The sequence below is a fragment of the Pongo pygmaeus genome, chromosome 1 (assembly GCF_028885625.2).
Source record: "Pongo pygmaeus isolate AG05252 chromosome 1, NHGRI_mPonPyg2-v2.0_pri, whole genome shotgun sequence".
NCBI classification, from domain to species: Eukaryota; Metazoa; Chordata; class Mammalia; order Primates; family Hominidae; genus Pongo; species Pongo pygmaeus.
In genome coordinates this window covers 52,844,298-52,867,640 of record NC_072373.2, presented here as the reverse complement: position 1 = coordinate 52,867,640, position 23,343 = coordinate 52,844,298, and the positions used below count along the sequence as shown (strand labels likewise).

At 36.2% G+C, this 23,343-nt stretch overlaps 1 protein-coding gene across 5 annotated transcripts in view; it reads left to right on the top strand.

The window, feature by feature from the left end:
• CFH (complement factor H) overlaps window positions 1-23,343 on the top strand; it is a 107,922-nt gene that overhangs the window by 12,215 nt on the left and 72,364 nt on the right. For all 5 annotated transcript variants that reach the window (XM_054452254.2, XM_054452249.2, XM_054452255.2 and 2 more), the window contains exons 2-6: window positions 15,061-15,246; window positions 15,949-16,054; window positions 18,079-18,155; window positions 19,569-19,760; window positions 21,723-21,893. In XM_054452254.2, the coding sequence (XP_054308229.1) occupies window positions 15,061-15,246; window positions 15,949-16,054; window positions 18,079-18,155; window positions 19,569-19,760; window positions 21,723-21,893 (732 nt within the window). The remainder of the gene's footprint in view (window positions 1-15,060; window positions 15,247-15,948; window positions 16,055-18,078; window positions 18,156-19,568; window positions 19,761-21,722; window positions 21,894-23,343) is intronic.

Genomic DNA, 23,343 nt, shown 5'->3' with positions numbered 1-23,343 from the left:
TTATTTCAAAACATATGTTTTCCTGTTTTTTTCCCCTTTTGTGACAGGATCTCACCCTGTCTCTCAGGCTGAAGTGTGGTGACATGATCATAGCTCACTGCATCCTTAAACTCCTGGGCTCAAGAGACCCTTCTGTCCCAGCCTCTTGCATAGCTGGGACAAGTGTGTGCCACCATGCATAATTAATTTGTTTCTTTAATTTTTTGTAGAGATGGGATCTTGCTATATTGCCCAGGGTGGTCTCAAACTCCTGGGCTCAAGGGGATTCTCCCACCTCAGCCTCCCAAAATGTTGGGATTACAGGTGTGAGCCACCATGGCTGGCCACCTGGTTTTATTGTGAAGGTGTCCTAAGTGATAAGATTAATCTGAAATAATGCATCCCAAGGCACTCAAATTTTTTGTGAAATAGCCAGACAATAAATATTTTAGACTTTGTGTGCCATAATGTCTCGCTACTCAGCTCTTCTGTTGTAACATAAAAGGAGCCATTGACAATATATAACTACATGAACATAGCTGTGTTCTACTAAAATTTTATTTACAAAACAAGCAGCGATTGGATTTGGCCCACAGGTTAGTTTTCTGGCCCCTGACCTAATGTATCTCACTATAACAGAAAATATATGCTGACTTTCCTTCTTACTATTATAAATTTTATGCACATAATTAAATATTACCCAAACCACAATTTTTAATTCAGATGGGTGTAGCATAATTTGACAATTTTCATAAATATTCTAATTATATCCATTATTAAAAATGTTGGAATAAACACTCTGTACCTAAATATTTCACAAAATCTTTAATTATTATTTGTTACTTTTAAAAAATTGAAATTGTCAACTTACATATGAGTACTTTTAAGATTCTTTATTGCTAAGTTGCTTTTTAGTGAAGTAATAGTCATTTATACTTCAGTTTTATTTAATAATAATATTTCTATTACCTAATTTTCCAGCAAAATTGAATATCATCTCCTTTATATTTTTGTCTTAAAATGGGTCAAAAAATAATTTTCTTTTAATTTTTATCTCTTTCAATTATTGGTAATGGTCATGTTAATGCCTGTTCTTAAGTAAATGATCTATCCTACTCTAACATTTTTCTTTAGATAGTGTTTAGTGCTTTTGTTACTGCAAGAAGTGTTTGTGTTAAGAATAATTTTTCAGTTAAATTTTCTCTAAATTTTGTATATATGATTTTTTCACAAATAAAATTTTTAATTAAAAAGTTTTAATGTGTATATGTTCTGTTTGCAAATTGCTTTATGCATTAAGCCTTACATTTTTTATATTTACTCATACTTTTTAATAAATATATTTATAAAATAAATATGATTATAGGTAGATGGCACTAAGATAATAGTAAGTTAAAAATGACATATCATCATATATAGCAGATAATTAAAAAATTATAAAAGAATGAAACATATATGTATTTATTTTAAATTTGTTTAAACCTAACTCTTTAATCTACCTGGCATTTGTGTGCATGTGTCTGTGCAAATAAAGGATTCAAATTTATTCCATTTCATTTCCAGTGGGTTTTATTTTTTATTTATTATTGTTATTATTTTTTGAGACAGAGCTTCACTCTTGTTGCCCAGGCTGGATTGCAATGGCGCGATCTTGGGTTACTGCAATCTCTGCCTCTCAGGTTCAAGAGATTCTCCTGCCTCAGGCACCCACGTAGCTGGGATTACAGGCATGTGCCACAACAGCTGGCTAATTTTGTATTTTTAGTAGAGACAGGGTTTCGACATGTTTGTTGGGCTGGTCTCGAACTCCTGACCTCAGGTGATCCACCCATCTCAGCCTCCCAAAGTGCTGGAAATAGAGGCGTGAGCCACTGCACCCGGCCCCAGCGGGTTTTAATTGCAAGACTGCCATAGTGAGTTTCAATTTGAGATAGTCCAAGTTTACACAGTACAATAGACTTACCCATTGCCAAGGTTACTTGGCTTCAAGGAAAATACAGAATAAGGATAAAGGCAGTATGCACAAGAACAGCTTGATGGAGATTTCAGGCACTCAAACTCAGCTTCTGATATCTTAACCCCCCCAGGATAATTTTGCTGATGAAGGATGAAAGTTGATGCCAGTATAAGTCACATCCATGTCCGGTAACAACAGAATTGGGTATCCTTAGTTTAAATACTTTAGTTGTCACCTTGAACTTGGAGGGTGATTTATGTGATCATCACTATTATTTGCTGTTTTCTATATTCTTTAGATTTCATTTAATGTTTTACTAGTTTCTTGAATTAGAAATTTGGATAATTGATTTCCAACAGTTTTTTATTTCTAATTCATTGGAGTTATATTTTTTTCTCTCTAATCACTGCTTCAGCATCAGCCCACAAATTTTAACATATATTTCCATTATTGTTTATTTCAAATCATATTCTAATTTGTATTATATTTTTCTTTAACTCATGAGTTATTTATAAGTGTTGCTTGCCAGGTGCGGTGGCTCATGCCTGTAATCTCAGCACTTTGGGAGGCCGAGGTGGGCAGATCACTTTTGGGAGGCCGAGGTCAGGAGATCGAGACCATCCTGGCTAACATTGTGAAACCCCATCTCTACTAAAAATACAAAAAAAAAAAAAAAAAATAGCCGGGCATGGTGGCAGGTGCCTGTAGTCCCAGCTACTCAGGAGGCTGAGGCAGGAGAATGGCGTGAACCCAGGAGTGGAGGTTGTGGTGAGCTGAGATTGGGCCACTGCATTCCAGCATGGGGGACAGAGTGAGACTCCACCTCAAAAAAAAAAAAAAAAAAAGGATTGCTTAACTTCAAAACTTTTGTGAATTTTCCACTTATTTGCTGTTAGGAATGTCTAGTGGTCAGGGAGTATACTTAGAGTGACTTTAATTTTTTGAAATTGGTAGAGATTTGTTTGGAATGAATATGCATCTTGCAATTGTTGAAGACAGTGTTTTATTATATAAAAACCTAATTTGGTTAATAATGTTGCTCATATCTTGTATATCCTTATTTTTCTATTTCTTTTCTATTGGATGTTGGAAACAGTGTGCTTAAATCTCAAACTGTGATGGTGGATTGCTTACTTCTTTTATTTCTGTTATATTTTGAAGATATATTAATAGTTTTATGCAAAGAGGCATGCTGGTAAATGTAAAACAACCAACTATTTTTTAAAAGGAAAGGGAACAACCATGATTTGTAAAATTTGCTGAGTTTCATGGTGTAAATTCTCACAATATGGTCAATTTCAAGTTACCAACATGTCATCAGTAGACATTGTATTAGCAAAAGACGTGTATAATTGGCTCCTATGAGTCAGTATGAGCCAGCTCCAGCAAACATTGTTCAGACACATTTACAATTATTACATCTTTCTGTTAAAGTAGCCTTTTTATTAATATGAAATGACTCTCTTTATCCAGTAATACTTTCTAACTTAAATTATCATTTGCTTGATATTAATACATTAATATCATTCTTACTTTGGTTGATACTTTTCTAGCATATTGGTTTTTATCATTTACTCTCAATTTATATGTACAATTTTATTTTATTTTTTTTATTATCTTTCCATTTATTGGCGTGCTGTTGCTACTGATGTTGCGGCTGCTTTTTCTTTTTCTTTTATTATTATTATTATTATTATTATTATACTTTAGGTTTTATGGTACATGTGCGCAATGTGCAGGTAGGTTACATATGTATACGTGTGCCATGCTGGTGCGCTGCACCCACTAACTCGTCATCTAGCATTAGGTATATCTCCCAATGCTATCCCTCCCCCCTCCCCCCTCCCCACAACAGTCCCTGAAGTGTGATGTTCCCCTTCCTGTGTCCATGTGTTCTCATTCTTCAATTCCCATCTATGAGTGAGAATATGCGGTGTTTGGTTTTTTGTTCTTGCGATAGTTTACTGAGAATGATGATTTCCAATTTCATCCATGTCCCTACAAAGGACATGAACTCCTCATTTTTTATGGCTGCATAGTATTCCATGATGTATATGTGCCACATTTTCTTAATCCAGTCTATCAGTGTTGGACATTTGGGTTGGTTCCAAGTCTTTGCTATTGTGAATAATGCCACAATAAACATACGTGTGCATGTGTCTTTATAGCAGCATGATTTATAGTCCTTTGGGTATATACCCAGTAATGGGATGGCTGGGTTGAATGGAATTTCTAGTTCTAGATCCCTGAGGAATCGCCACACTGACTTCCACAAGGGTTGAACTAGTTTACAGTCCCACCAACAGTGTAAAAGTGTTCCCATTTCTCCACATCCTCTCCAGCACCTGTTGTTTCCTGACTTTTTAATGATTGCCATTCTAACTGGTGTGAGATGGTATCTCATTGTGGTTTTGATTTGCATTTCTCTGATGGCCAGTGATGGTGAGCATTTTTTCATGTGTTTTTTGGCTGCATAAATGTCTTCTTTTGAGAAGTGTCTGTTCATGTCCTTCGCCCACTTTTTGATGGGGTTGTTTGTTTTTTCTTGTAAATTTGTTGGAGTTCATTGTAGATTCTGGATATTAGCCCTTTGTCAGATGAGTAGGTTGCGAAAATTTTCTCCCATTTTGTAGGTTGCCTGTTCACTCTGATGGTAGTTTCTTTTGCTGTGCAGAAGCTCTTGAATTTAATTAGATCCCATTTCTCAATTTTGGCTTCTGTTGCCATTGCTTTTGGTGTTTTAGACATGAAGTCCTTGCCCATGCCTATGTCCTGAATGGTAATGCCTAGGTTTTCTTCTAGGGTTTTTATGGTTTTAGGTCTAACATTTAAGTCTTTAGTCCATCTTGAATTGATTTTTGTATAAGGTGTAAGGAAGGGATCCAGTTTCAGCTTTCTACATATGGCTAGCCAGTTTTCCCAGCACCATGTATTAAATAGGGAATCCTTTCCCCATTGCTTGTTTTTGTCCAGTTCGTCAAAGATCAGATAGTTGTAGATATGTGGCATTATTTCTGAGGGCTCTGTTCTGTTCCATCGATCTATATCTCTGTTTTGGTACCAGTACCATGCTGTTTTGGTTACTGTAGCCTTGTAGTATAGTTTGAAATCAGGTAGTGTGATGCCTCCAGCTTTGTTCTTTTGGCTTAGGATTGACTTGGCGATGCGGGCTCTTTTTTGGTTCCATATGAACTTTAAAGTAGCTTTTTCCAATTCTGTGAAGAAAGTCATTGGTAGCTTGAGGGGGATGGCATTGAATCTGTAAATTACCTTGGGCAGGATGGCCATTTTCATGATATTGATTCTTCCTACCCATGAGCATGGAATGTTCTTCCATTTGTTCGTATCTTCTTTTATTTCCTTGAGCAGTGGTTTGTAGTTCTCCTTGAAGAGGTCCTTCACGTCCCTTGTAAGTTGGATTCCTAGGTATTTTATTGTCTTTGAAGCAATTGTGAATGGGAGTTCACTCATGATTTGGCTCTCTGTTTGTCTGTTATTGATGTATAAGAATGCTTGTGATTTTTTACATTGATTTTGTATCCTGAGACTTTGCTGAAGTTGCTTATCAGCTTAAGGAGATTTTGGGCTGAGACAATGGGGTTTTCTAGATATACTATCATGTCATCTGCAAACAGGGACAATTTGACTTCCTCTTTTCCTAATTGAATACCCTTTATTTCTTTCTCCTGCCTAATTGCCCTGGCCAGAACTTCCAACACTAGGCTGAATAGAAGTGGTGAGAGAGGGCAGCCCTGTCTTGTGCCAGTTTTCAAAGGGAATGCTTCCAGTTTTTCCCATTCAGTATGATATTGGTTGTGGGTTTGTCATAGATAGCTCTTATTATTTTGAGATATGTCCCATCAATACCTAATTTATTGAGAGTTTTTAGCATGAAGGGTTGTTGAATTTTGTCAAAGGCCTTTTCTGCATCTATTGAGATAATCATGTGGTTTTTGTCTTTGGTTCTGTTTATATGCTGGATTACATTTATTGATTTGCGTATATTGAACCAGCCTTGCATCCCAGGGATGAAGCCCACTTGATCATGGTGGATAAGCTTTTTGATGTGCTGCTGGATTCTGTTTGCCAATATTTCATTGAGGATTTTTGCATCAATGTTCATCAAGGATATTGGTCTAAAATTCTCTTTTTTTGTTGTGTCACTGCCAGGCTTTGGTATCAGGATGATGCTGGCCTCATAAAATGAGTTAGGGAGGATTCCCTCTTTTTCTATTGATTGGAATAGTTTCAGAAGGAATGGTACCAGCTCCTCCTTGTACCTCTGGTAGAATTCGGCTGTGAATCCATCTGGCCCTGGACTTTTTTGGTTGGTAAGCTATTGATTATTGCCACAATTTCAGCTCCTGTTATTGGTCTATTCAGAGATTCAACTTCTTCCTGGTTTAGTCTTGGAAGGGTGTATGTGTTGAGGAATTTATCCATTTCTTCTAGATTTTCTAGTTTATTTGCGTAGAGGTGTTTGTAGTATTCTCTGATGGTAGTTTGTATTTCTGTGGGATCGGTGGTGATATCCCCTTTATCATTTTTTATTGCATCTATTTGATTCTTCTCTCTTTTTTTCTTTATTAATCTTGCTAGCGGTCTATCAATTTTGTTGATCCTTTCAAAAAACCCGCTCCTGGATTCATTAATTTTTTGAAGGGTTTTTTGTGTCTCTATTTCCTTCAGTTCTGCTCTGATTTTAGTTATTTCTTGCCTTCTGCTAGCTTTTGAATGTGTTTGCTCTTGCTTTTCTAGTTCTTTTAATTGTGATGTTAGGGTGTCAATTTTGGATCTTTCCTGCTTTCTCTTGTGGGCATTTAGTGCTATAAATTTCCCTCTACACACTGCTTTGAATGCATCCCAGAGATTCTGGTATGTTGTGTCTTGGTTCTCGTTGGTTTCAAAGAACATCTTTATTTCTGCCTTCATTTCGTTATGTACCCAGTAGTCATTCAGGAGCAGGTTGTTCAGTTTCCATGTAGTTGAGCGGTTTTGAGTGAGATTCTTAATCCTGAGTTCTAGCTTGATTGCACTGTGATCTGAGAGAAAGTTTGTTATAATTTCTGTTATTTTACATATATTGAGGAGAGCTTTACTTCCAAGTATGTGGTCAATTTTGGAATAGGTGTGGTGTGGTGCTGAAAAAAATGTATATTCTGTTGATTTGGGGTGGAGAGTTCTGTAGATGCCCATTAGGTCCTCTTGGTGCAGAGCTGAGTTCAATTCCTGGGTATCCTTGTTGACTTTCTGTCTCGTTGATCTGTCTAATGTTGACAGTGGGGTGTTAAAGTCTCCCATTATTAATGTGTGGGAGTCTAAGTCTCTTTGTAGGTCACTCAGGACTTGCTTTATGAATCTGGGTGTTCCTGTATTGGGTGCATATATATTTAGGATAGTTAGCTCTTCTTGTTGAATTAATCCCTTTACCATTATGTAATGGCCTTCTTTGTCTCTTTTGATCTTTGTTGGTTAAAAGTCTGTTTTATCAGAGACTAGGATTGCAACCCCTGCCTTTTTTGTTTTCCATTTGCTTGGTAGATCTTCCTCCATCCTTTTATTTTGAGCCTATGTGTGTCTCTGCATGTGAGATGGGTTTCCTGAATACAGCACACTGATGGGTCTTGGCTCTTTATCCAATTTGCCAGTCTGTATCTTTTAATTAGAGCATTTAGTCCATTTACATTTAAAGTTAATATTGTTATGTGTGAATTTGATCCTGTCATTATGATGTTAGCTGGTTATTTTGCTCGTTAGTTGATGCAGTCTCTTCCTAGTCTCGATGGTCTTTACATTTTGGCATGATTTTGCAGTGGCTGGTACCAGTTGTGCCTTTCCATGTTTAGCACTTCCTTCAGGAGCTCTTTTAGGGCAGGCTTGGTGGTGACAAAATCTCTCAGCATTTGTTTGTCTGTAAAGGATTTTATTTCTCCTTCACTTATGAAGCTTAGTTTGGCTGGATATGAAATTCTGGGTTGAAAATTCTTTTAAGAATGTTGAATATTGCCCCCCACTCTCTTCTGGCTTGTAGGGTTTCTGCCAAGAGATCCGCTGTTAGTCTGATGGGCTTCCCTTTGATGGTAACCCGACCTTTCTCTCTGGCTGCCCTTAACATTTTTTCCTTCATTTCAACTTTGGTGAATCTGACAATTATGTGTCTTGGAGTTGCTCTTCTCGAGGAGTATCTTTGTGGTGTTCTCTGTATTTCCTGAATCTGAATGTTGGCCTGCCTTGCTAGATTGGGGAAGTTCTCCTGGATAATATCCTGCAGAGTGTTTTCCAACTTGGTTCCATTCTCCATGTCACTTTCAGGTACACCAATCAGACGTAGATTTGGTCTTTTCACATAGTCCCACATTTCTTGGAGGCTTTGCTTGTTTCTTTTTATTCTTTTTTCTCTAAACTTCCCTTCTCGCTTCATTTCGTTCATTTCATCTTCCATCACTGATACCCTTTCTTCCATTTGATCGCATCGGCTCCTGAGGCTTCTGCATTCTTCATGTAGTTCTCGAGCCTTGGTTTTCAGCTCCATCAGCTCCTTTAAGCACTTCTCTGTATTGGTTATTCTAGTTATACATTCTTCTAAATGTTTTTCAAAGTTTTCAACTTCTTTGCCTTTGGTTTGAATATCCTCCCGTAGCTCGGAGTAATTTGATCATCTGAAGCCTTCTTCTCTCAGCTCGTCAAAGTCATTCTCCGTCCAGCTTTGTTCCGTTGCTGGTGAGGAACTGCGTTCCTTTGGAGGAGGAGAGGTACTCTGGTTTTTAGAGTTTCCAGTTTTTCTGCTCTGTTTTTTCCCCATCTTTGTGGTTGTATCTACTTTTGGTCTTTGATGATGGTGTTGTACAGATGGGTTTTTGGTGTGGATGTCCTTTCTGTTAGTTTTCCTTCTAACAGACAGGACCCTCAGCTGCAGGTCTGTTGGAGTACCTGGCCGGCCGTGTGAGGTGTCAGTCTGCCCCTGCTGGGGGGTGCCTCCCAGTTAGGCTGCTCAGGGGTGAGGGGTCAGGGGTCAGGGACCCACTTGAGGAGGCAGTCTTCCCGTTCTCAGATCTCCAGCTGCTTGCTGGGAGAACCACTGCTCTCCTCAAAGCTGTCAGACAGGGACATTTAAGTCTGCAGAGGTTACTGCTGTCTTTTTGTTTGTCTGTGCCCTGCCCCCAGAGGTGGAGCCTACAGAGGCAGGCAGGCCTCCTTGAGCTGTGGTGGGCTCCACCCAGTTCAAGCTTCCTGGCTGCTTTGTTTACCTACGTGAGCCTAGGCAATGGCGGGCGCCCCTCCCCCAGCCTCGTTGCTGACTTGCTGTTTGATCTCATACTGCTGTGCTAGCAATCAGCGAGACTCCGTGGGCGTGGGCGTAGGACCCTCTGAGCCAGGTGCAGGCTATAATGTCCTGGGGCACTGTTTCCTAAGCCCATCGGAAAAGCACAGTATTCAGGTGGGAGTGGCCTGATTTTCCAGGTGCAGTCTGTCACCCCTGGAAAGGGAACTCCCTGACCCCTTGCGCTTCCTGAGTGAGGCAATGCCTCGCTCCTTCTTCGGCTGGCGCACGGTGCACTCACCCACTGACCTGCACCCACTGTCTGGCACTCCCTAGTGAGATGAACACGGTACCTCAGATGGAAATGCAGAAATCACCCGTCTTCTGCGTTGCTCACGCTGGGAGCTGTAGACTGGAGCTCTTCCTATTCGGCCATCTTGGCTCCTCCTCCTCTATATGTACAATTTTATTAAAAGTAATCATCATATATTTGAGTTTTCTCTTATGCTTTTATCCAGTCAGACAATCTTTGTATGTTAAGTGTGGTGATGAATCCATTTACATTTAATGTAATTACTGATACAGTTCAGTTTAAGTCTAGCATATTGCTATTTATTTTTGCCTCATTTTTTCTTTCTTCTTTTCCTGCCTTCTCTTATTTTAATCAAATAGTCTTGACTATCTCATTACATCATGTGTACTAGTTATTTTATGTATCTCAATATTATTGGTTTAGTGGCTAACTTAGCAATTACAACAAAACATGCTTAAATTATTACAATTTATCCTAAATTAATATTTTTACCACATCAAGACTATGGGGAAAACATCACAACACTTTTATTTTCTTTACCTTTTCCTGACACTTTTGCTATTATTGTTTCATATTATACTCTTGAATTTATTAAAAACACTATTAAACATGGTCTATTGATTTAAACAGTCAAGACTGTTTTTTATTTGAGTAAAATATACATAGCATAATGTTTATCATGTTTCAATAGCTTTTTTATTTACTATTCTATTTATTTTCTTCAGTTCTGCTTATTCCTTTTTGTACTTCTTTGCTTATATTTTAGATCAGTTTCCTTCAGCCCAGAGAACTTTTTAGTATTTTTCTATAGTTGAGTCTGCTCTTGTTGAATTCTTTCTGCTTTTGTTTGCTTAAAAATGTGTTTCTATTCGCTTTCATTTTTGAAGTATATTTTCACCATTTATAGAGTTCTCTGCTGACTTTTAATTTTCAGCACTTTAGTAATGCTAAGACATATATATTCAGACTTCAGGATGTACTTCCACAGACTTGGCTGTTATTTTTACTATTCTCCTGGAAAAAAAGTGTTTCCTCTGTCTGTGATATGATTTGGCTCTGTGTCCCCACCCAAATCTCATCTTAAATTATAATCTCCATAATCATCACATGTCAAGGGAGGAATTCAGTGGGAGGTGACTGGATCATGGGGGTTGTTTGCCCCATGCTGTTCTCATGATAGTGAGTGAGTTCTTATGAGATTTAATGGTTTAAGCATCTGGCATTTCCCCAACTTGCACTTCTCTCTCCTGCTACCATATGAAGAAGGTCCTCTCTTCTTCTTCACCTTCCACCATGATTGTAAGCTTCCTGAAGCCTCCCCAGCCATGTGAAAGTATGAATCAGTTTAAACTTCTTTTTTATGAACTACCCAGTCTCAGGTAATTCTTTATAGCAGTGCAAAATGGACTAATACAGTAAACTGGTACCGAGGTAGTAGGGCACTATTATAAAGATACCTCAAAATGTGGAAGTGACTTTGGAACTGGGTAATGGGCAGAGGTTGGAACAGTTTGGAGGTCTCAAAAGAAGACAGGAAGATGTGGGAAAGCTTGGAACTTCCTAGAGACTTGTTGAATGCTTTAGACCAAAGCATTCAGCATATGCTGAATAGTGATCTGGAATATGAAGTCCAGGCTAAGGTGGTCTCAGATGGGGACCAGGAACTTATTGGGAGCTGGAGCAAAGATCACTCTAACTGTGTTTTAGCAAAGAGACTGGCAACATTTTGCCCCTTCCCTAGAGATCTGTGGAACGTTGAACTTTAAGAAAGTTGGTTTGAAATTGGAACTTATGTTTAAAAGGGAAGCAGAGCATAAAAGTTTGGAAAATTTGCAGCCTGATGATGCAATAGAAATGAAACCCCAATTTTCTTGGGACAAATGCAAGACCACTGGAGAAATCTGTGTAAGGAATGAGGAGCCAAATGTTAATCACCATGACAAGGGAAAAATATCTCCAGGGAATGTTAGTGATCTTTAAAGCAGCCTCTCCCATCACAGGCCCAGTTGCCTAGGAAGGAAAAATGGTTTTGCAGGCCTGGGCCCCACTGCTGTATGCAGTCTCAGGAGTTGGTGGCTTGTATCCTAGCTGCTCCAGCTGCAGCCATGTCTAAAAGGGGCCAACATACAGCTTGGGCCATTGCTTCAGAGGATGAAAGCCCTAAGCCTTGGCGGCTTCCACATGGTGTTGGTCCTGTGGGTACACAGAATACAAAACCTCCACCTAGATTCAGAAAATGTATAGAAGTGCTTAGATGTCCAGGCAGAGGTGTGCTGCAAGGAAGGAATCCTCATGGAGAACCTCTATTAGGGCAATGAGCAAGGGAAATGTAGGATTGGAGCCCCCACACAGAGGTTCCACTGGGGCACTACCTAATGGAGCTGTGAGAAGAGAGCCACAGATCCTCCAGACCCCAGAATGGTAGATTCACTGACAGGTTGCACCTTGTGCCTGGAAAAGCCACAGAGACTCAATGCCAGCAGTGAAAGTAGCCAGGGCAGGGGGCCATACCTTGCAAAACCATTGGGGCAGGTCTGCTCAAGGCTGTGGGAGCTCACCTCTTGCATCAGTGTGACCTGAATGTGAGACATGGAATCAAAGGGGACTGTTTTGGAACTTTAAGTTTTAATGACTTCCCTATTGGATTTCTGACTTTCATGGAGCCTTTGGTCCCTTTGTTTTAGCCAATTCATCCCATTTGGGATGGGAGCATTTACCCAATGCCTGTATTCCCATTGTATCTTGAAAATGACTAATTTGCTTTTGATTTTACAAGCTCATATGTGGAAGGGACTTGCCTTGTCTCAGATGATACTTTGGACATGGACTTTAGGGTTAATGCTGTAGTGAGTTAAGACTTGGGGGGACTGTTGGGAAGGCATGATTGTGTTTTGAAATGTGAGGACATGAGATTTGGGAAAGGCAAGGGGCAGAATAATATGGTTAGGCTCTGTGTCCCCACCCAAATCTCATCTTAAATTGTAATCACCATAATCCCTGTGTGTTGAGGGAGGGACCCAGTGGGATGTGGTTGGATCATGGGGCAGTTTCTCCTATGCTGTTCTCATGATAGTGAGTGAGTTCTCATGAGGTTTGATGGTTTTATAAGCATCTGGCATTTCCCCTGTTTGCACTTCTCTCTCCTGCCATCATGTGAAGAGGTCCTTGCTTCCCCTTCCACCATGATTGTAACTTTCCTGAGGCCTCCCCAACCATGTGGAATTGTGAGTCCATTATATCTCTTTTATTTATAAATTACCCAGTCTTGAGTATTTCTTCATAGCTGTGCAAAAATGGACTAATACAATCTGCTTTTAAGATTTTGCCTTTATCTTTGGTTTTCAGCAGAGTATCAGTAAAGGTTTTCTTGGTATACAGCATTTTGGGGGTTTGTTGAAATTTTGATTTTGTGAGTTGATTTCTTTCACCAATTTTGGAAACCTTTGAGCTATTGTTTCTTCAAATATTGCCTATGTTCATTTTCTTCTCTATTGTTAGAATTCCAATTAAACATGTTTTATAACTTGACTCTACACTACACATTTTTTTATACTCTGTTTTGTTTGTTGTTGTTTATACACTTTTGTCTTTCTATATTTCATTTTGGATATTTTTACATTAAACTTCCTCTAAGTTTAATAAGTTTGTATTGTGCTGTGTCCATTTGATTCTTAACACCATCTGACAAATTGTTATTTCTGATTTTTTATGCAATTTTAAGATAGCACATGATTTATTATGAGTCAATTTTATTTTGAATATCTTTTTTAAATTTTCGTCTCTATATTTTCTATAGTTCCTTTAATGTTCCTAAAATAGCTGTTATAAAGACCTTAACACTAATTCTAACATCTGAATCTGAGTGTCTAGTTCTACTGAATATTTATTTTCTCTTTTTGTTCACAGTTGTTTTGCTTCTTTGTGTATCTTTTAATTTTTATTCAAAATCGTATTTTTAAACAAAAACATGTAATGACCAAAGTTTATATAACTTACTCTCATCAACAAGATTGTTTGCTCTTTCTTGAGCCACTCAAAAATTTAACTCAGAGGGACCTGGGTAACACTTTTAGTTTGAGTCAGTCTCACTTCTGGTTTCTAAAGTCTCAAAGATTAAACCCTCTTGGGTTTTTAAAGTCAAGAATCTGGTTGGTTTCTTCTATCTCAAAAGACTAATACTCACACACACACACAGAGTATATACATATACACATATACATAAATATAAATATGTGTATATATATACTATATATGTGTGTACATATATTAGACTTTTGAGATAGAAGAAGCCAACACATATATATTATGTATGTGAGCATATGATATATATATATATATATAATAAAAGCTGTTTATATATATGTTTGCTTTTCTGCTGTTTTGACTCTGCTCTTATATATATAATCTTAAATGCTCGTATATACATGAAACAGCAGAAAAGTGAACACACATATAAAAAGAGCTTTTATTATATATAAATAATATATATGTGTATACAGCTTTTCTGCTGTTTTGACATCTGCTCTTAAATATCACCCAGAGTGACTTTCAAATATGGCATGTTTTGATGAGAATACTAGTTGTGTATTTGAGTCAGATCCATTTTCTTATTGAGACTTTTTTTCTGTGAGACAACGGGAAAGTCAGTCTTCCCGTATGAAGCTACCTAGACTCTAGCAAAGCAACCTGATTTGGCAAAGTTTCAGAATTTTTCATGCTAGATATAGCCTCCTTATGTTTGGTTCTTTCTTATCTCATTACCATTCTTCCATTCAGACTAAATAGAGGCCTGATCTTCAATCCATATCCAGAGCTGACAAACATAACCAGGCAAAAAATGGCCAGAGACCCTATATTTACTTGAAACAGGTCCTGCCTACTTGTGTTTTGTTCATTTAATCCTCTTTGCTCCCACAACTTACCTTTGAACATACACATGCACACACAATTTGTTGTCCCAATTTGGAGTAGAAACATTGTTCTTTTCCATCCTATTCTATCTTATTTGGAGTGCCTGTATAATTCTGTATTAACTTATCATGCTTCATTTTTGTAAATATAATTTTTCTACCTGTAATGCATATTATATATCTCTTTGATTACTTATTTAATAACTGGCTTCCCTAATAGAATGGAAATGCTTTGAGAACAGATAATTTGTTTCTTCATTGTTTTTTCCTTATAACTTAGAATAGTGCTCAATAAATATTTCCCAAATTAATGGAAGAATAGTAGAATGCTCTCCAGCAATTAAGAGTAATATAACAAAATACATCTATTGCTTTGCAAAGTTTTTTAGGTGTTTTTCCACAGTGAACATTCTTATAAAATTATGTAGATACAAATTTTATAAGGTGAAATGTATAGTTACACTACATGCATGAAATGTATGTTTACTCCATAGATACGGGGTTAGGAGAGAGAGAGAGAGAGAGAGAGAAATTTAGATAGACCTGTGACTGTCTAGGCATTTTTAAAAGCAACAATTACTTATATACTGTACATTTAAATAGATACTTTATGCACTTATTTTGTTTTTATTGTTTGTAGATTGCAATGAACTTCCTCCAAGAAGAAATACAGAAATTCTGACAGGTTCCTGGTCTGACCAAACATATCCAGAAGGCACTCAGGCTATCTATAAATGCCGCCCTGGATATAGATCCCTTGGAAATATAATAATGGTATGCAGGAAGGGAGAATGGGTTGCTCTTAATCCATTAAGGAAATGTCAGAGTAAGTACTTAATACATTTGTGAAATTTATGAAAACTTTTAGGTGTAAAAATACTTAAGATTTAATATTGTAGCAACTATGGCTGAATTATATCACTATTGCCAGTCAAATACAAGATAATACATCATCTTTTTTTTTTTTTTTTTGAGATGGAGTCTGGCTCTGTCACCTAGGCTGCAGTGCAGTGGCACAATTTTGAGATGGAGTCTCCCTCTATCGCCTGGCTGGAGTGCAGTGGTGCTATCTCGGCTCACTGCAACCTCTGCCTCCCTGGTTCAAGCAATTCTCCTGCCTCACCTTCCCAAGTAGCTGGGACTATAGGCATGTGCCACCACACCCGGCTAATTTTTGTATTTTTAGTAGAGATGGGGTTTCACCATGCTGGACAGGCTGGTCTTGAACTCCTGGCCTCGTGATCCACCCACCTCGGCCTCCCAAGGTGCTGGGATTACAGGCGTGAGCCACCGTGCCCAGCCAATTCATCATCATTTTCAAAAAGGGGTGGTCATCCTCCAAAATTAAAAAAGCAAGAATATAGTTTAAGTTCAATTATGAAATAATAGCTTTGCTATATTTAATTTTCCTTATATTCACTCTGTCTTCTTATATAATATCAAATATACTTGTTCCCCCATTCCTACATAAAATATCTTCCTTGCTATTACATACTAATTCATAACTTTTTTTTTTTTTTCATTTTAGAAAGGCCCTGTGGACATCCTGGAGATACTCCCTTTGGTTCTTTTAGCCTCACAGGAGGAAATGTGTTTGAATATGGTGTAAAAGCTGTGTATACATGTAATGAGGGGTATGTAGTCCATACAAAAAGAGGTTTATAATTAAGATAGTAAATAGGAACTGTACTACTTTATATATTTTTAAGGTTATTATATTTTTCTATGAGCATTTAAAAAAGTAATACACAAATATCTGAAAATTTAACTATGATGGAAATAATTAAATCTGGATACCATATTATCTCCTTAACATTGAAAAATTTAAACGAAGTATAACTTCTCTGATAGAGTATAAGTATAGGAGAATGGGAAATATGAGTATGCACATATATAAGTATTCACCCAACAAGTCTTCACGACATTCTATTTTGTGCAGAGTATCATGGGAGTTCAATGTGTCAGGAACAATAGGAATTGTAACCAATTTATATTGTATGGTAACTGTTTTGACAGGTTTTATAAAATTTAAGGAAAGCAAGACTTTCACCTTTTTGTAAGTTTTACTTACAACTAATGTTACTTAATGTCCCAGGTCTGCAAATTATTCTTACCACATGGACTAAAAATACTACTCTTTCAGAATCGTTGACTCTGTTCCTCGTACCCGACTACTGGGTTTTCATTGCCAAAATCATCACTGTATATCCTCAGTGTTATTTTATCCCCCTTATTCTCTGCTAGATCAAAAATTATTTTGAAGAAAAATTTATGTATGGGAAAACCAGGATTAGATCACTATAATCGTATACTTCATAAATATAAATGTAACCAAATATTACAAATGGAATAATATTATTCTTTCCTCATTTTTTTTCTTAATTTGAAGCAATAAAATATAATAGTTTAAAGCTTAGTCACTGGAGTAAGTCTGCCTTTCAAAACTCTACCACTTAACATTTATGGGTATTTAAAAAAATATCTCTTCGCTACCATTTCCTCTCCTACAAAACAAACACATTTTATGTGCATCATGGATTGGCAGGAAAAATAAATAAGACACACATCTGCAGCCCTTAGAAGAGACCTTGAGATGTTGTAGATACCAAATAAGTATAATTTCTTATGAATTTATTCTCTCCTTAGTCACTACCTGAGGGAGGTTTTTCAAATACATTTTTAGCCCTTCAATCATTACTGCTGATCTTATCACACATAACCAAATAGGTTATAATATCCTGGGGCTGAATTTTTTAATTTGCTACCTTCCTCACCTCTGAAATATTTCTTTTATCACAGGCTTGTGCCCTCTTTTTAAGTTCAGCACTTGACTTGGCTAAGGAGATAAAAATGTATAGATCTGAAGCCTCTAGCAATGATTGCACATTTTGCACATGTCCCAGGGAACTCATATTCAAATAGAGCATTTTTAGATTCAAAGGGCAGGCTTGATGGGTTACTAAAATTACTTAAGTTCAACATTAGATGGATTGGATAAGCAGATTTGATTCACCGAGTATTCTCAGGAAAAAATCTCTAGGATAGAGATGGAGAGATGGAGGCAAGTGCTGAAAGTAAATCACACACTAACAACTTTTGGCTGGCACTGTCTTTATTATGTAGAAAGCCTAAGGTGTTCAGAAAATATCAGAATCGTGGAGGACAGAAATATGGTCTAAGACTGGAGGAGAGGGAAACATAAGGTTAATTGTTGGTTACTATGATATTTTTAGCTTTTGTTTTGGTGATAGTTCATGGAGCTTATTATATTATTGAATTTAGCTAATTAGATAATTCAATGAAAAATAAGAATACTTTGTGTGAAACAATAATAAGTTTGTCATGAACCAGGGATTATGATTATTTTCAGTCCATGCACCAAGAAGGAGAGAAAGATAAAGGGAGAGAGAGGTTAAGAGATTTTTCATCTATGAAAATTAGAGGAAGAAGATTAATGTTCTAGAGAACATTAAAAAATCCACAGAAACAGAGTGAAGGAGGAAGAGAAGGAGGAAGGAAAAACAAACAAGAAACAAGAAAATGCATATGCTGTTCTTTTTCCTTAATATGGAATTTCTGGACACTCAGAATGGCATTGAGTTTAAAACTGCATATAAACATACATTATCTCAATGTTCTGTTATTTTTGGGTTTTCAGGTATCAATTGCTAGGTGAGATTAATTACCGTGAATGTGACACAGATGGATGGACCAATGATATTCCTATATGTGAAGGTAGACATAAAATGTATTTACAAGTATATTGAAATGAATAGCTAAGATTTTTTTAAAATGTCTTACATTAAAATATCTTAAAATCTCTATTAAATATTTTTATTTAATTTTTTTGTTTCTCATACAATGTAGAGTGGGAATCTAGTCTTTTTATTACTACATTCTTGGTGTTTCAAAAGCCAAATACAAATGCAGCCTGATCTGATCTAATAATTGAAGTATTAGACATTAAGGAATCTAAAACTCATTTTTATTTCCTTTTGGATTCTAATGACTAGAAACGCATATAAGCATCATTAGCTAAATAAAGACCAGAATTTTGCCTTTATTAATGAAGAAGAACTCACCCAGTAACCACCCAAATGCAGGGATCTATGGTAACAGCTGAAGTGGAGAATGTGATTGAGACCTCCCACCAAGGGAGGTTGCCTGTGGACTTACCTTTACTGAAAAGAGGAATAAACTAAGGGCGAGCTCTGTTATTTCTTACTGGTCTGTAAAGCAAACAGTGAAAATGAGAAAATGTAGATTCTGTTTTCATGTTTTGAGCTAATAATCCAAATCTCTAGTCATTATGGAAATAAAAGAAATCAATCAGAGTAGTATTTCTTAATTCCACAGTGAGTAGCAAGTGGAGAGAGATACAGAAGAAATGTGATAATCATTCAAAAACTCTGTCAACTACAGAAAAGAATGGAAGGTTTTTTCATCTATGAAAATTAGAGGAAGAAGATTAATGGTCTAGGGAACATCTACATTGAAATCACCTGGGATGCTTGTTAAAAACTAAAATCTTTGGTTACTAAAAAATGACCTACTGAATCAGTATCTTTGGGGTGAGCATGCAGGAAGATAGCCCTAAAATTTTTATTTTAACAAGCATCCTGAGTCATTCTATAGTACAATAAAGTTTGACCACAACCTTAGAGAAATTGAAAATATTAAGTAGAATTGAAAGAAGTACTCAAATTATTTTAAACACTGAGGTCGAAGAGGATGGAAAATTAAGGATGATTTCTCTATTGAAGTTAATGTCATAAAGTTTGCTTTTACATCTTTTAGGAATGCGGTGTTATATTATTCTAGGGCATAAATGAAAATGTATTTAATTATCTCAAGCTTTATATTTCTTAATTATTTAAAAATACTTGTTTGTTACTACAAAAATACAAGCTAGCATTGAAAGTAGTAATTTTCATTGTCCACTCCCATAGAAAAGAATTAGGAATAAACATTTCATTTGCTTGTTTCTTAGAAGCATGTGTCTCTAGCAAACAGGTATATCAAATGCTTCTAAAAATAATTTAAGTAATTTCCTCCAATCTTATCCTGAGGACGATTTTATACACACACATATTTTTCACAATAAACTTTTAAAATTCCATTAGAAAACATTATATTTATTTTCTTCAGTTGTGAAGTGTTTACCAGTGACAGCACCAGAGAACGGAAAAATTGTCAGTGGTGCAATGGAACCAGATCGGGAATACCGTTTTGGACAAGTAGTACAATTTGTATGTAACTCAGGCTACAAGATTGAAGGAGATAAAGAAATGCATTGTTCAGATGATGGTTTTTGGAGTAAAGAGAAACCAAAGTGTGTGGGTAAGATACACTTACTGTTTTAGTATTTTTAGCTTTTTAAATATAAATATACATTTAAAACGTCGTTCATTCTAAGGAATATCAGCTATATTAACAATAGCTAATGTTTATTCAGCACTTCCTATCTGCCTATAATTGAGCTAAGTTCTTTGCATGCATCATTTCATTTTAACTTTCAAAAAACTCCATGATTTATTTACTCTTATCACTTTTATTTTATAATTGAAGAGACTGGTGCAAAGAAGTTAAATCACATGCCCTGGATTATCATGGCATAAAGAGTCAAGTTAGGATTTAAATGTAGGTTATCTGACACCAGAGTCCATGCTTTAATAACATAACTCCATTGTAGTTGCCTCTTAGGCTGAAAGAGAATGCTAAGTATTTCTGCTGCAAGCTGTAAGACTTCTGGAATAGACATTTGTTTTTAATTTTGAAAGCCAAAGATTCATTATGTATTTCCAGAGATATATTAGAATGACATTCGTTTTTGAATAACACTTTTAGGAAGCAGACCTATTTTATATTTGTACTGCAAGTTTACTATAAATGTTGCTGAATTGAACAGAATCCACTAAGTAAACTGTTGCCTCTTTAAAAAAGTTTTATAGTAAACTGTAAGCCAGGATTTTTTTAGTCATAATACTGCCAACCTGTGCATCATGACCAATCAAAGATTTTGGCTTCTGTGATAAACATCGTCATTGATTTGTTTAGTAGTACCATAGTTCAAGTTCATTTTACCAATAACTGTTTGGCAGAAGTTTCTGGCATATTTATATTTTAATATTATCAAAAATCTCTAAATTATTTTTACTTTTAAAGTCTGTTCTATCTTATAGTTAGATACAGATAAAAGAATCTCTCTTCTTAAGAACTCTTTATAACAACAATAGTTCTTTACGTTAAATCTAATATTTTTATTCAGCATAGCAAATATTATGTACTTTAGAAGTACATGGATGGAATTTACATCCTTACAAGTAGATTCCTGTGGTTAGTGAAACCTTCCTGGAATGGCTGATGCCTACGATTAAGTCTTAAAGAAAAAAGTGAGATGTTGTAGATGAAAATGAGAGCAAAAGCATACCAGAGTTCAGGGAAAGGGAAGTGGAAGGGCAGTGAGGCTTTAAGGAGCATGAAGCACCACTGATTCTTGTCCGTTGTTCCTAGGCACCTTAGTCTAGGATGCAAGTAGGGAATGAGTCAGAGATAAATAGAAGGCGGGCCAATACAGAGTGCTGAGGTGCTGCATGCACCATGCTGAATAACACGTCTTTTATTCAGACTGATTTGGGAATCAATGAAGGATTTCAAGTGGAGTTACGATGTGTCTACCTGAGAGGTCATTAAGCTATACACAAGGAAAATGGATTAGAAAGTGGGAGAACAGAGTTTGGGAAACTATTTATGATTGGCACAATCCCAGGTAAAAATACTTGAGAGAAGTGGGTATAAAAGATGATGGCCATTTTTTTTTTTTTTTTTCTCTGAGGAAATCTTGGCTAAATGGTGATGACACAAAAACAGGTCAGTTACTTTTCAGAGATGTAATGACAATGAGTTAAATCAATGTCTTTGACAAAGAGTCCTGTTGATAATTGCTGTCTTATCAATAACTAGAAGATGTGTTATTTTTTGCAGGTCATTCAGTGAAAACCTCACAATAAAACTATATTTATGATCAATTTTATTTATACACTTGATGAATGTTACTGGTCACTATTCATTTCAAGAAGGCTAATTTATCCTGAAACTAAATAAAATTAGAAGCATAATTTTAATCAGAATTTAACTTTCTTCAGATAAATCATTTATTAAGCAGTCAAGTCAAAACAGAACTTTTGTTTAGTTGACTGATTTACCTGATGGAAACAGCATTTCTGTTTTCGTATAATTATGTCCTGTTCATAGTCCTTTAATTTGCAATAAACATTTTGGAATTTAATCCCTTTTATTTAGAAATTTCATGCAAATCCCCAGATATTATAAATGGATCTCCTATATCTCAGAAGATTATTTATAAAGAGAATGAACGATTTCAATATACATGTAACATGGGTTATGAATACAGTGAAAGAGGAGATGCTGTATGCACTGAATCTGGATGGCATCCATTGCCTTCATGTGAAGGTAATGTTACCTTTATTTTCTGGATCTTTATAAATTTATCACGTTTTAATTAATTCTTTTAATAAAGCCACTTAACCAAAAGTAGAGTGCTAATTTATGTAAATAAACTATTATAAAAAACATATAGAATTTTCTGTGTTCAAGGTTCATTTTGAGTACACTTCGTACAATACACACACTCTGAAAACAGACATAAACAGGGCCAGAAAAGTTCAGTAGCTTATTAAGTCATTGGTCTATCATCAAAAACCATGTCTGGATCAGAGTGAGGACTATAATAGACTTCCTAATTCTCAGTAACATGCAATTCTCAAACAAGTAGATTGCTCCACTAATGCCCAGAATTTATTTAAATTATATGAATATTTTAAAATACTTCAAAAGTAACTTGTATTAATACCAGGTGAGGAAACTCTCAACTGACAATGGAATTAAGTTGAAGGAAATGAATATTTTTGTTAACAACAGGCCCAGTATGACTCAACAGTGATGATGGTGCTGGAATATTACCAAAAAAAAAAAAAAAAACTCTCAAGTTTCATTACGGAGGGATGTTACACAGAGCCAAAGAGTTCATCTCAACTGTGCTCTTTGCCCACCAAAAAATATATCTGGAATAGAGTGTTCTACTTAACTTACTTCATTTTAAAAGGGAAAGTTTCAAACTATCATGGCCAAGAAGAGAGAATATAGACAGTTGCGGACTTTTAAGAAATTATGCCATAAGACGTATAGTAAGTAGCTACAGCTATAGTGAGGTGATAACTGCTTTGAGATATTTCCAAACATTTATAAAATGAGTGAATTTGCTTTTGATGAGGACTGCTGCAATTAGTGAAACAAGGAACAGTGTTACCACATATGGTCCAAAGTCTAAAAGCGTGATACTGCCATACTGTGAGAGAAAGAAGAGTTGAACTCTTAAGAGCCCTCTGAACTTTAAATCCCATGATTCATAAATACATGTTTAAACTGTGCTTTAGTAATCCTCTTTTACAAAAAGAATAGTTAATTTTGGGTTAATTTTATACACTAAAAAAATGTTGGTTTGAGCCCACAAGTGTCTCCTTGGAAAACATATTTTTCTTCACAATTGCGTGATCTCTACTTTTAGGCACTGTTAAGAGAATATTTTAGAAAGAAATTAATGAACACGAGACAGTAATAACCCACATCAGATCCATGTTTGGCTAATGGTGTGTGGGGTCCAACTATTTGTCTTCATGGCATTCATAGTTCCTAAGCAAAGGAAGTGCATGCACAAGTCCTTTGGCATTAACTTCTACCTGAAGTATATTACTTCCAGAGTCCCTCTCAAATCTATAGTGAATTTATCCATCCAATAATCAAAATGTAACTTATAAACCACTTATTTTACATCAGGGCCTTGCTGTGTATTGAAGATAAACATTACAATAAACCATCATTCCAGCTTTTGATGAATTCAAAA